This window comes from Propithecus coquereli, unplaced genomic scaffold (genome assembly GCF_000956105.1).
Source record: "Propithecus coquereli isolate 6110/MARCELLA unplaced genomic scaffold, Pcoq_1.0 Scaffold165, whole genome shotgun sequence".
Classification (NCBI taxonomy): domain Eukaryota; kingdom Metazoa; phylum Chordata; class Mammalia; order Primates; family Indriidae; genus Propithecus; species Propithecus coquereli.
In genome coordinates, this window is record NW_012141080.1 from 3749618 (window position 1) to 3764752 (window position 15135).

Sequence of the window (15135 nt, forward strand, 5' to 3'; positions counted from 1 at the left end):
TATTTGTAATACCCCAACCAGAAACAACCCAAGTGTCAACAAAAGAATGGATAAATAAATTGGAGCTATGTATGTAATGGGATATTAACTACACAGCAATGGGAATGATACATTACAGCTATACGGATGGATGCCATGAACATCCTGTTGAATCAAAGCAAGTCAAAGCAGAGCGAACTGTTCATCCGAAGTATATAAAGTTCAAAACCAGTCAAAACTAATCTTCAGTGATAGAAGTCATGGTAGCAATTATGTTTGTGGAGTGAGGCAATTAGGAATTGAGGGCTTCTGAACATGAGAAGTGCTTCTGGAATGATACCACTTTCTATAAATTAATTGACCTGTATACAGCAGTCCCTCCTCATCTGCGGTTTCACTTTCCATGGTTTCAGTTTCCCAAGGTCAACCACAGTCCAAAAATAGATGCAGATAGTACAGTAAGATATTTTCAGAGACAGAGAGAGAGAGACTACATTCACGTAACTGTCATTACATTGCAGGTGGTCCCCGGGTTACAGACGAGATACAATCCTGAGAACTTATTTAGGTCAGATCTGCATGTAACTCAGATCCCCAATGAACAGGGCATATACAGTAAAAATAACAACACTACTATAATGGCTCATATGTCATACTAATAGTGTAATAATAATACCATCCCTGTACTGTAATAATAAGTTACAGAAACTATTCTGCTCTTTTAATTCAAACAAACAGAACATGAAGACAAACTTACAAAAAGTTTTGATAGGAGAAATTTCAGAAAAGAATATTAAAGGTTAACAATCACTTAATGTTGTATCAGTGTCTTGCTTACCAGAAGGGACACTTTTGAGGTAAAGAGGTAGGCTAATGTTAACCAGAAGATGATGATGGAGATGATGATGGAGATGATGATGGAGATGATGATGGAGAGGACGGAGCGGGAGCTGGGGAATCAGGGTTCAATTCTGTTGCTGGAGGAGGGGAGCTCACCACTGAAGTCAATTTCTTGAAAAAGGTGTCTAGGGTTGTTGGCACAACTTTTTTCTCTTTTCCATCATAAATGGCCTTGTAGAAGTTGACATCCTCACTAACTACATGGTAAATCTTTGTAAACCACTCAATGTTAGGATCTTGCTCTTCAAGCTTAGCAAATCCTGATTCAATGAGACAAAAGGCTTCAGCTCATTCTTCTGTCCTGAACTTTCTTGTCTCTGGATCTTCTGATTCTTCATGTTCTTGTGTTTCTATGAGCTGCTTCTCTATCTATGAGACTAGTCACTAGCATAAAGATCCTGCACCAATGGACCGCTTATGCCATGTGGGTTTGTTTACATGCACGGAAGAAACTAGTTCCCTAATTATTATTTAATTATAAATTATTCTTATGGGGAGCCTTGGGAGCCCATTCATAAGTATGGAATGTTGTAAATTGGGTCATCTGTAACCCAGAGACTGCCCATATATTGTTACAATTGTTCTACTTTATTATTAGTTGTTAATCTCTCACTGTGCCTAATTTATGCATTTAACTTTATCATAGGTAAGCATGTACAAGAAAAAACATAGTATATATATACAGGATTCAGTACCATCTGCAGTTTCAGGCTTCCACTCGGGATCTTGGGACCCTGCAGACAAGGAGGGTCTACTGTACTCATTATTTGTGCACCTTTCTATATAGATGCCATTTCAATTCATTATTTTTAAAGCAGAAACCAAAACATTCTTGAAAGGAGAGATGTGGTATGCAGGATTTCAGAAGCACCTTGTAAACTGAGTGGCTGCATTCTAGTCAAAAGCTTTAGAACTAAAGCTACATTGCCTGAAGCCTTGTCCTAGGAAACAGACACTGAAGAAAGCAAAGATAAGAAATTGCATTAGCGTCAAAAGTAGCATTTAACCGGGGACTGGCTTATTCCACAGAGGGTAACAAAAAACTGTTCTCCTAAGCTGATATGACAGGATAAATAGTATCACAGACATTCTGCTCTCAGTAGCTGACTCAACAGCCGAGGCTGACAGATTTACAATGGAGAACTGAATCCTCAGATCAAAACCCATGTGCTCTGTTTGGGGCTTGATGACCTACAGTATACACTGAAACCCTTAAATCAACAGGTTTATGGCATTTATGGTGAAGCACTCTGACGGATCTGCTTCGGCAAACAAGCCTTGTCTTGAATCCGAGCTCAGCTAAAAGCTAGCTATCAAAGGCAAGCATTTACTAAAATGGGAGCGAAAATGCTCCATTTCTGTTCAAATACTTAATGGAAATCTTTCTTGTGCTTTTGGGGTAAAGAAAAAAATGGCACAAATGTATAGAGATGTACATAATCTTTAAGATCTACGAGTGCTAGAAAAGACTTATTTATTCAATGATTCCATACCTCCTGCTAATGCTACTGTAGTAGAATTCTCCATATCTGTCAGGGTTGGATCTAAATGGCTTATACGATACTATTAATACTTTCTTGAGGGACAGTTACAGAGACCACTCTATATATCCATTAGATATGGATGCTCTATAATAGTGTCTCTTAAACCTGCGGTCCCCAACCCCTGAGCCGTGGACCAGTACACGTCTGTGGCCTGTTAGGAACTGCGTTACACAGCAGGAGGTGAGCGGTGGGTGAGCCAGCGAAGCTTCACGTGTATTTACAGCTGCTCCCCATCGCTCACATCCTCCCTGAGCTCCCTCCTGTCAGATCAGTGGTGGCATTAGATTCTCATAGGAGCATGAACCCTACTGTAAATTGTACATGCAAGGGATCTAGGTTGTGTGCTCCGTATGAGAATCTAAACGCCTGATGATCTGAGGTGGAGCTGAGGCGGTGATGCTAGCACTGGGGAGTGGCTGCCAATACAGATTATCATTAGCAGAGTGGTTTGACTATACAATAAATGTAATGCGCTTGAATCATCCCCAAACCATCCCCTTTCTCACCCACCCCGCATCCCCCAACCATGGAAAAATTGTCTTCCGTGAAGATAGTCCCTGGTGCAAAAAATATTGGAGACTGCTGCTCTAGGATATTTATTGAAAGTGCAGATTCAAGGGGTCCCAATCCCAGAGATTGTGATTCAGTAGATCTGACACGGGGCCTAGGAATCTGGATTTTTATCAAGCACCCCAAATGATACTTATGTAGGTACACAAAGTTGGCAGTTTAATAAGTGCATCTCTACTCCCATCCCTTCATTTTCCAGTGAGTACATTGAGACCCAGAAAAGGCAAATGATTTGCACAAGGACACAGTATATTTTAAGAGTCTTGGGACTAAACCCAAATTTCTTGACTCCATGTCACTGTAGCAGGTAGCCAATGACCTTGTCCCCTTGCTGTAATCTATTCAGAAAGTGATGCCACAAGAATAAAATTGAACATTAGAAAGGAGAAAGGGCAACTAATAATACTGGAGGTCTCTCTTCAGAAATGAGCTAGAACCAAACACAGGACTGAGTAGAGGTAGCTGAGAACACCTTGTTGTACCCAGTCAATATGGTGACAGAATGCACTTAGAGCAATAAATCTGTCCAAAACCTTCCTTTTTATCAAACCTCATAGTGTGGCAAGCATCTAGCAGTTCTGGAAGACCATCACATCTTTTCGAATTGACTCATTTATTGTAACTGAAGACCCTATTTTCCTGCAAAGTGCCAATGAAGCATCAGTATCCACTGACTACTTGTCTTAGGCGACCAGCTGAAGAGAGTAGTGGAGCAACAATGATTTACTGTGATGGCAGATGCTTAGTGAGCACTGGGGCCATTCCTATGGAGCATTCACACTCACTGCCTCTCCTCCCAGGGTGCTCTCCCCCTGCGTAGCCACACAGCTGGCTCCCTTACATCTGTCCCTGGTTCTCTGTTCCATTGTCAATTCATCTGTGATGCCTTCTCTGACCACTCAAGTAGCAAGGAGCACACTGGAGTCAGTCTCATGTTAATGTCCTTCTTCAGGACCACTAGGGCCGTAGTGCTTCCTGGATGCTCTCTGGTTGTATCCAGTTGTCACTCAAGACATATTTGATGAGCCAGAGAATTTACTTGGATTTTTAAAATATTTAATAATGTATCATTATTGTGGAGTTCGTATGCCCAGGACACTAGCCATCTAGTGCAGGAGACAGACATTATTCAAATAACCACATTACTAAGTACAAAAGCACAACTGGAGTATGCTATGAAAACAAGAGGTGCAAAGTCGACTTTGTCAAAGAATGGCAGAAAGGTCTTGTGATGGTTAATTTTACGTGTCAACTCAATGGGACCAGGAGGTACCCAGATATTTAAACATTATTCTGGGTGTGTCCATGAGGGTGATTCTGGGTGAAATTGACATTTGAATCAGTAGACTGAGTAAAGCAGATGGCCTTCCCCTGTATGTGTGTGGGAGGCCTCATCTAATCCATTGAAGGTCTGAGTAGAACGAAAAGGCTGAGTAAAGGAGAATCCCTCTCTCCGCCCGTCTTTGAGCTGAGACATCATCTTCTCTTGCCTTCTGACTTGGACTGGAACTTATACCATTGGTCTTTACCTTGCCAGGAACAGATTTTGGGACTTCTCCATCTCCGTAACACATGAGCCAATGCCTTTTATTAAATCTCTTTATACATACATACGCACAAACACACACACACACACACACACAATTTACATATATATAAAGAATCTATTGATTAGAATTGGATTCAGTGAAAAGCAAATGCTTGTGTACACTGTTGGTGGGAATGTAAACTAGTACAACCACTATGGAAAACAGTATGGAGATTCCACAAAGAACTACAAGTAGACCTACCATTTGATCTAGCAATCTCACTGCTGGGTATCTACCCAAAGCTAAAGAAGTCATTATATCAAAAAGATACACGTACTCATGTGTTTTTCACAACACAGTTCACACTTGCAAAGATATGGAATCAGCCTACATGCCCATCAACTGATGAGTGGATAAGGAAAATGTGGTGATTGTATACATATATATGTATACACACATATGTATGTACACACACACACACACACACACACACTGGAATACTATACTCAGCCTTAAAAAAGAATGAAATATATCACGTGGACTCACTTATAAGTGGGGGCTAAGCAATGGTTATACATGGTCATACAGAGTGGTATAATGGGCTTTCGAGACTCAGAAGGTGAGGTGGGAGGGCACTGAGGGATCAAAACTTACTTATTGGGTGCAATGCATACTATTCAGGTAACAGGTACATAACAGCCCTGACTTCACCACTATACAATTCATCTGTGTATCAAAAAACCACATCTAGCTCCTAAATCTATTGAAAGAAGAAAAATAAATAAATAAGGCAAAAAACCCCCAAAAAACTATTGGTTCTATTTCTCTGGAGAATCCTGGCTGATACATGCCCATTCATACTCAACCTACCAACAAGACTAGAAAGCAGAAGGAGGCACACCTGAGAAGCACCCACTACCATTTCCCCAAACTGAGAATTCTTTCTGTACAATAAAAGCTCCTCATTTCGAGCGTTCCCAAGAAAGCTTTTCTTGTACTTTTGGGGCCTAAGGAAGCTAGAATTCAACAAGGAAATATAACATTAGAACCAAAGTCAGGCTCTAACTCTCCAGCTATGGAGGAAGGCACTTTTGGGGCAGAGGATTCGAAATCCTTCCATTGGGTTGAATTCTCCTGCCTTTCTGCGGAAGATACCTGTTCCAGTCAGCCATTTGCCACGAGCAAGGGAAACGTATACAAGATAACTAAACTTTCTGACACATTAAATGTGACCCCAAGTCAGATACAATGTATTTTTGAATGCCAACTCTTCTGGATTATTTTTGTCACTGAACCCTTCACAAGGGAGGGAAATTTATAACAGTGGGGCAATGGATTTTAATTTCCTGACCACGGATCTTTTTAAAACTATATTTTGTTTTGCTTTCTAAATATGTTATTTAGTGTAACTAGGAAAGTTATTATAAAAACAAACCATAAAGCTGAGACTTAAAAAAGAGGTTTTCATTTAAAGAAAAAAAAAAGTAAGAGTTAATTAAATGAGCAAGTTTGGACCAAATAGAAGAAAATTTGCACATAAATCATAAATTCTGAAATTTTTCAAAACATAGTCTCTCTCACTTATCTTCAAGGGAAATATTTAATTCAACATTTTTATTTTAAATCTGATTTTCACCATCAAAATTGTGTATGCAGTTTTTTTGCAATTATATCATGACTAAGTGCCTCCAAAGCAAAATATTAACCTTTCCACATCCCAGTGTGTCCAACTGGAAGCTGCATATGCTCTGAAACTAGGGTTTGGAAGACAAACAATTTTAGCAGACTAGCCAATAAAAAGGAATTCTGCTGCTGTTTGCTTTCACTGTACCTGTTAGGGAATTTCAGGGTAGGAGATGGCTGTACCTGTACTGTCTAATATAGCACCCATTACTGGGCACTTGAAATGTGGCTGGTCTGAACTGAACGCAAAGTATAAAATGTACACTGGGCTTTGAAAACTCATGCAAAAAATTAAAATATCTCATTAGTAATTTTTGCATTGATTATATTTTGAAATAACATTTTTTCTATATCAGATTAAATAAAATACCAACACCAATTTTATGCATTTCTTTTTCTTATCTAATGTGGCTACTAGAAAATTTAAAATTACACATGCTGGCTTGCATTATATTTCTACCATACAGCATGTGCTACAGCAAACAGGAGGTGGAGTTCCATGCATCAGAAAAGAGAAATAGAGGATTGCATGGGGGAATAAAAGCACACTTTTGCTGTCATTAAAAATAAAAATCTACTGCACACTAAAATTAGATTCATTCAAATAAACATCTTCAAAGACACAAATGAACTGCAGGTGAATGTTGAGCAATGTAATCCATGAATAAAGCATTCTCGGTTTACAACATTACCCCACATGTCATCGTCCAAACAAAATCAAAGAAATCAATTAAAAGTGGTTACACAGTGTGAAGTCATCCTCTAAGCCAACCATGAAGTCTCTGTCTCCCTCCGGCTGCTCACTGACAGGCATATACTGTGCTCACTTGTATTTACTACTTTGGACGCATCTGCAGTTATTGTTGGCAGACATGAAGAGGTGAGTAATAACAAGACAACTGACATACAAAGCAGTGAATCAACAAGACCAATAATGCATCCAAGATGCACTGTGAGGAACAAATATTGACAATGCTAGATGCCATAATACCTCGCGGTGGCCATTGCACCCCATAAATGTTGATTCATGAGGTGTATAGGTAAATTGCCTGCTGCATTTACCTGTCAGCCAGCCCATGCCCTTGTTGCGTTGCACTGGTCTATTTCCTCTCTGAGACTATGAGCTCTTTGCAGAAAGTGTCTATAGCTCATTCATTTCTATCAAAGTTTGGTTTTTCATTTTAAAGTGACAGAAACTAAAGTTAAACTAGATTAATGAAAAGAGAAAGGGTCTACGGTTCATGTGCATGAAAAGCCTAAAATACTTTAATCTCAGGCACATAGCTGGACATCAAGACTGTGATGACCCTACTCTCAGGGGCAAGAAGGTTACCAGCCACTCTAGGCTTATCTTCTCTCTTATTTTCCACCTCAGGTTTCCCAGAATTTGACCTTATTTGGCTTTGATCCTGTTATGTTTATCCTCAAACCAACCACTGCAGTCAAGGATTTTTGATGTTCTGACTAGTCACTATGTAAATCATGTCACCTCCTCCCAAATCCCATGGAAACCTGAAGCAGAGGTGGGGAGGGTACGTCCCCAAGGAAAGCTTCAATGTTATCAAAAGACTGAGGAAATGGATGCTAGGCAGGCAAAAAAAAAAAAAAAAAAAATCACAGGCGGCCACTGTCATTTCTTTTGTTTTGGAGACAGAGTCTTGCTCTGTTTCCCTAGCTAGAATGCAGTGGCATCATCATAGCTCACAGCAACCTCCAACTCCTGGGCTCAAGTTGTCCTCCTGCCTCAGCCTCCCAAGTAGCTAGAACTACAGGTGCATGCCATCATGCCTGGCTAATTTTTCTATTTTTTGTAGAGATGAGGTCTCACTCTTGTTCAGGGTGGTCTCAAACTCCTGAACTCAAGCAATCCTCTCCTGCCTAGGCCTCCCAGAGTGCTAGGATTTACAGGCATGAGCCACTACACCCAGCTGCCACTGTCATTTCTAAATCCCCACATAAAAGACACCGAATGGATGGTCTTTTTTTTCCCCAAATGAATAAGAAATACCCAATGCATGATGTATTCCAAACATAGAAATAAGTTATCTATTTCTAAATTACCAGAACGATAATTATATACATTTATGTAACAAATGTCTGTTGAGTGCCCCTTATTTGCCAAAGGCTATTCTAGCCACGGGAAACACATGGATGAACAACAGAGAGGAAGCTGCAGCCTTCCTGGAGCTGATATTGCAGAGGGAAAGGCAGAATAAACACAGACAATAAACCACTCAGAGACTGAGTGATTAATAGTAAAAAGAAAAATAAAGCAGGGGTTGTGGGGTGACAGGGGTGTCAGGGAAGAACTCTCTGCAATGTCAACATTTGCACAGAGAACTGAGGGACGTGAGGAAGGAACCAGGTGGATATCTGGGGCAAGAGCATCCCAGGTGCAAAGTCTCTGGCATAGGGCATCTGGGGATGCTGACAGGCAGTGGGGCCAGGAGAGCCAGGGTGGAGTACACAGGGATGGAGGACACAGGACCTTAGGTCCAAGGGGCCTTGCAGGCCATGGTAAGAAATCTGGATTACATACTATGCTCAATGGAAAGCCATTAGCTGGTGGAGAAGAGGAAAGTAAAATAACCCGGCTATGGTGAGAATAGACTATGGGGACAGAGATGAAAGAGAGTCACTAGATAAAAGCTGCTTCAGGAATCCTGGTGAGAGATGAGAGTGGTGTAGATGCAGTGATGGAGGAGGAGGTGTTAAGTGGTCAGAACCAGGCACATTTTGAACTGACCTGTGAGCAATGAAATTTAAGATCACCCAGCATTTATATATCTCTAAGGGCAAATGCAATCACTTGCATTGCTTGCCCAACGTATTAAAAATTAGTCTTATCTCTTATTTGTGCTCCCATGGTGCTCTAAAGGTACCTTAACTATAATAATTTTGTTGCAGTGTCCTTGTGAGTTTATATTTACAACCCCATTACTCCCCACCCTCACACTGGAATGTCTGAGAACTTAGGAACAATATTATCATTTTGGTAATCCTATATCATAATCCTGTATAATATTAAGGCACATAATGGCCTGGGAATAAATGTTTTAGGTTAGAAGGGTGGGCAGATGACTAGATAGATGGGTAGGGGGAATAAAGGAAGGAATAGAAGGAAAAGAAAGAAGAAATGTCAACTAGTTACTGGCAGCTAAGAATACAAGCCCTAAAGTGACTTTGACTTCACTTACCTGATATGTTCGTAGAGACTGAGTAATTTGGAGTATGCTGCTAACTACAGAAACACCAGTGCACCACTCACTGTTAGCTGATGGGTCTACTCAAGGAAGGGATGACAGAGATAGGTTAAAGGATTAAGTCAGTTGCTGAGTCTATGCTTATGAGGAGAACTAGGTTCCAGGTCTTGCGATCCAATCAAAACAGGGCTTCTTGTCTCTTAAAGTCCAGTGGCTATTTTAAAAGTAGTAAATGTGTAAATGGCCCAACTACGTGCAGTAGGTAGAAAAATCCTGTATACCTTCCCAAGGTTCTCCTGCAGGAGCACACATTCATGAAACACAGAGACACATTCCTTATTTCATTCCCAGCTCTGCCTATTGCCCCCATTCTTACAGGTCAAGAGAATACAGAGGACATTTAACTTTGACCCTAGGTCAACCACAAACCCAGAAATAGAAACCACATTTCTAATCGACATCCATATGGTTAGGCGCCCCCCTTCCTCATAAGAATGCAAGGGTAAATTTTATTATAAATATATCTCTGTTTCTTTAGAGATCCAGTCATTTTCAGTCTGGGTTGGCATGCTGTGAAATTCAAAAGCAAACACACATCTCTTAAAACATTCCCAGATGGTTTTTCTGCTGCCATCCAACCAGTCCCCAGCCCCCATGCACCATTCATACACAGTCTCAATAGCTAAGTTTCCCAAAGGTAGGTGCATTACCTGAAATCATTATTCTTAATCATACTGAAATCAACAGCATGAAATTGTGAGAAAAATAAACTTACATAAGTGCATTTTGTTAAAGAAGCTAGTTTATGATTATGCCATATCAATGGTTCTTAGCTGGGTGAATACCACCCCATCCCCTTAACCCCACCCCCCCAGCCAGGAGACATTGGCTATGCCTGGAGACATTTTGGATGACACAACTGGGAAATGCTACTGGTATCTAAAGGGTAGAGGCCTGGAAAGCTGCTAAACATCCTACAATGTAAAGACATGCCCCCCACAAGAAAGAATTATCCATCCTAACACGTCAATAATACCCTATTGAGAAACTCTGTGCAAAATGTAACAATTTCCTAAGCAATTTTAAATAATGAATAACTAAGGAAACTTGCTGCTTCTCCTTGGACCCATTGTCTCTCCTGCCCCATGAGGTGGGACGAGTTGTGGACCAGAGATTTAAGATGACCATGAATCTCAAAAGGGAAGGGACTCACTACGTGATGAACCTTAGTGTCACCTTCTATAGAGTAAGCGCTATAGACATTTGCTGTAACTGTTTTCTGCTGCTGCTTAACAAAGCAACACAAATTTAGTGGCATAAAAACACCTAATTATTAACTCATGGTTGTTCAAGTCAGAAGTGTGGACACAGCATGACTGAGTTCTCTGCTCAGAGTTTCCTAAGGCTAAAATCAGATGTCAACCATGCTGTGTTCCTTCTTGGAGGCTCTGAGAAAGAACCCACCGCCACGCTCATTCAGGCTGTTGGTGGAATTTGGTTGCTTCCGGTTTTAGGACTGAGGCTCGATTTCCCTGCTGTCGTGCAGAGGCCACTCAGCTCCCCGAGACCCCCAGTGTTCCTGGTGACAGGGCCCCTCCCATCTCCAAAGCTCTCAATGGAGAATTTCTCAAATGTTAAACCATCCAGCTAAGAACCTCTCTGACTTCTCCTGTCTTTGACTTCTAGACCCAGATTTAAAGGTCCTATGTGATTAAGTCAGACCTGCCTGTAAAACCACCCTTTTTTTTTAAATTTCAGAATATTACAGGGGTACAAACATTTCAGTTACATAAATTGCTTTTGTAACATTTGAATGAAAGTTATAAGTGTACCCATCACCCACACAGTGTACATTCTACCCGTTAGGTGTAAATTTACCCGTCCCCTCCCCCCCACCTGCTTGATCTCCAATCAATGTTATTTCCATATGTGCACCTATCTTAAGGTCAACTAACTTGGAGTCATAATAACATCTGTAAAATTCCTTTCCAGCAATACCTTGATATCGATTGATTGAATAAGTGGGAGAAGGTGTACGTACAACAGGGCCAGGAATCTTGGAAGCCATTTTAGAAGTTTGCCTTCTACATTTTTTATACATTTATCTCATTTACTTCTCAGAATATCCCAGCAGCCCTTTGAAGTCTTTTCTTTTTTTCATCTCCAACTTTACAGAAAAGGAAACTAGATTCTCAGATAATTTGATAATTTCCCAAAGTTGGGTAAAGGGTACATGAGAACTCTCTGTATTATTTTTGCAACTGCTTGTGAGTCTAAAATCATTTCAAAATGAAATGTCTTCAAAAACAACAATAACTCCTAAGTGAGGGATGGGCTCCTAAACCCCCGTGCATTTTAACATACCATCTGCCATCGAAACTACTGTACAAGGCATTTCTGAGATGATAGCATCTCCAAAGCTCCTGACATTTATCCAGGCTAGGGGTTCTCAAACTTGACTGTGCATCAGAACTACCTGGGGGCAGGGGTGTCTTTGAAAAATACAAATGCCTCGGCCCCATCCTCAGACATTCTGCTTTAATTGGTCTGGGGTAGGATCTGAGCACAAGCAACTGTATTTTTTCAAAGCTCCCTGTGTTAAAAATCACCCTTCTGGACTTGTTAGCTATAAATGACAGTGTTAAATATATAATCTTAAAGAGAGATTAGTATTTGTTTCACACACAAAAGGAAGCCTTTTGAGAATGGAATTCCATTTTACTTTGATGCATTTTACTGGAAGACGATGACAGCAAAACCCTGAGATAAGGTGTAGTAGTTATCCGTTAGCATAAAGAGTGAAAGTGCACTGAAGAAGTATTTTCTTTTCCTCCTGTCTCTGAACACGATGAAAACACACCCAGACTCGATAATCAAGGTGAAAAAAAAAAATGCTGTGTTCATTATATACTCACAGAAAATTAATTCTGAGTACACTTCATTTGCTGCCTGGAAGGGGCAAAGTAAAACAGGAAAGGAACAGGAGGAATTGTGAAGGGTGAACCCATAGATACAAAAATGTACTCTGGTGCAGGAGAGCTCGGTAAACCAGCAGAAAGATAATCTCTTTTTATCAGCTTATCTCAAGTCCTTTTCAAGTGCTGTCTCTCCAATAAGGGTGTGCACATGGCTGACTTCTAGTAAATTAGTGATGGGCACTATAGAATTTATATTAGAAAGCAGGCCCCCTTGACTTAGAGTGGTAATAAGGGCAGATAAAATATTCCCAAGCTCAGCGGCATGAATAAGCAATCAAAAGAATTCAGCTGAAAATGAAATCCTTCGATACATCAAAAGCATCCCTTCAGGAGAGGTGAGCATGCTGTCCAGACAGAACACTCTCACCAGACTGGTGTTATGGTATTTGAGTGTATTTTGCCCTGTAATTGGATAGAAAAACCGTGGGAACAGGCTTTCATGGGAATAACTCGAAGTCACTGCAGAGGACCTCCTGCGTTTGTGCACAGAGATGTGTATGAAGTCCAGGCAAATATTTTTGGTCATGAAAGCCTTAATGTGCAGTGCTATCATTAGGCCTGCTTATATTTAGACTTCAGAAATTAATTGGTACCATTTTCTCTTAAATTGTTTATTGCTGATGGTGGGAAATCATGCAATGTCACCAGCACACAGGCTCTGCTGGTCAGAACTATTCTAAGCAACAGTCTTAGGCTCAGGGAAAACAAGAATAAAATGTGTTCTCAGCAACTTTGCATGCTATACAACCAAAGTATTAGTGGCAAAGGTTTTGGGTGGCTTTTCACAAAGTAGGTCTTTCTCCCTCTCTTCCTCTTTCTCATGCAACATAGAATTGTATACATCTAAGAAGAGTCATGTATCTGCATGTTCTTTTCAGCAACAGCAAAAAAACTGGAAATAAACAAGGGAAAAATTAAATATGCAAGTTAAAATAAGATAGATCTATGTATGTAGTGATAAGAAAAGACCTCAAAATATACATTATTTTAAGCATCCTCCTTCCCCCACCAAAAAAGACATTTCAGAAAAAGTATTAATACTATGTATATTTTAACCACACACACGCCAGTAATAATAAGCTCTGGTTCCATAAAGAGTTTCAAACTGGTAACTGTGGAGCCCTAAATTTACTGTACATCATTCCACACCTCCTTCTATGTATTACTTCACTGACCAATACAGAAAGCAAAATATGGTTTAGTCTTGTTCGGATACAGAGGTGAATTCGGTGTGGTCCCGAGGCTGAGACAGGTAAGAGAGCAAATAAAATTTGGAGCCCCACATACTTCTGCTCTGGATAGGTTACAACTGTGGTGTTATTGCAGAATAAGTCACTTGAGATACCAAGTACCTAAGGAAATGTTTGCATCTCAGTGTCAGAACTCAGGAGGCTCTGCATGCAGAAGGAAGCCAAGCAGGGACAGGAAGAGCTGAGAGAGAGAGAACGATGACGACATCATCGGATACCTTGACTCCAGCTCTGCTGAAAGGTAGCTGATCCCATTACAAGGAAGGAAAGAAAGGAGGCAGGGAGAGAGGTGGACAGGGAGGAGGGAAGTAAAAAAGAGGATGGAGGGAGGGAGAAGGGAAATAGAGGAAGAAGAGAAGGAAATAGGAAAGGAAGGAAGAAGAAAGGCATAGATGGAGGAAAAAAAGAATGGATTAAAAAAATTATTGCAGAGCCAAAGAATACATACTTTTATGCTTAATGTAGTCTGAGATGCAGCTGTTCTATTTGCAACTGAAATCCTATAATATGTAAACACGAACAATCTCTATATTTGGATTCACAATAGCTACCCCTGCCCCCCTGCCCCTTAGTACACATACTGGCTAACGCTAGTCTGGTGCATTGATGGTCACACTTACATGGTGTGATGCATTCCGTAAAGCAAAAACGATTCTCCCAAAGAGGGTCAAGTAGTCCTGTTTCCACTAAGAAGGTTCTTTTCAGACACCTTTAGTATTGTGATGCACAGTCACCAGTGCCCATGGAACCATTTGTGAAGCTTTTCTTTCCTTTATTAAACATGAACACCTAGGGTCTACCCAGGACCTACCAAATTTTCAGAGGTGGGACCTGAACATTTTTTTCCCCAAAATTCCTAGCTCTTTGGAAGTACCTGACTAAAAATTGGTTTTTAGTAATAATAATATTTAATTGCAAATGGTCTTCCATTGCAGTGTCTTCCAGACACTTCCGAGTCTTAGCTGAATCTCCTGTCAACGGCTCCAGTGTTAACAGCCATAAGTGCTCCATAAATATTAACTATTATTTTTATCCAAGCTGAAACTCTTTTCTCACTGTGGATGGTAAGGATTGGCATTAGGATTGGCCAATTATGAAAGCTCCTTTATGGAAGAAGGTCTGCATTAATGATATTAATTATATCATTATCACTACCAATATTATTACTATGTGCCAGGCACTGTCTTAAGCATGTACATAGAGCACTTTTCTTCTACTCAAGTATCCATAATCTCCATGGGGCAGTTACTGTCATCATCCTCATATTACCAATGAAGAAACAAAGCACAGAAAGGGCAAATCATTTTACCTTGGTTACGTAGTAGTAATAGCAAGAGCTGGAACTTCAGACTCCGAGCCCAAAGCCATTACACTAGGCTGCTTCATCACAGATGAACTGATCCAAATCATGAACTATTTGTGGATCCTTCTGTTTAAGTCTCTCTCTTATTTTATGGCTTCATAGTTGAAAAAGTAGTGGTTACTTTCCCCCAGAAAAT

At 40.4% G+C, this 15135-nt stretch overlaps 1 protein-coding gene across 1 annotated transcript in view; it reads right to left on the reverse strand.

Annotated features, from left to right (window-relative positions):
* ADAMTS18 (ADAM metallopeptidase with thrombospondin type 1 motif, 18) overlaps positions 1–15135 on the reverse strand; it is a 125338-nt gene that overhangs the window by 95701 nt on the left and 14502 nt on the right. The window contains exon 2 of the mRNA XM_012641519.1: positions 976–1139. Within this exon, the coding sequence (XP_012496973.1) occupies positions 976–1139 (164 nt within the window). The remainder of the gene's footprint in view (positions 1–975; positions 1140–15135) is intronic.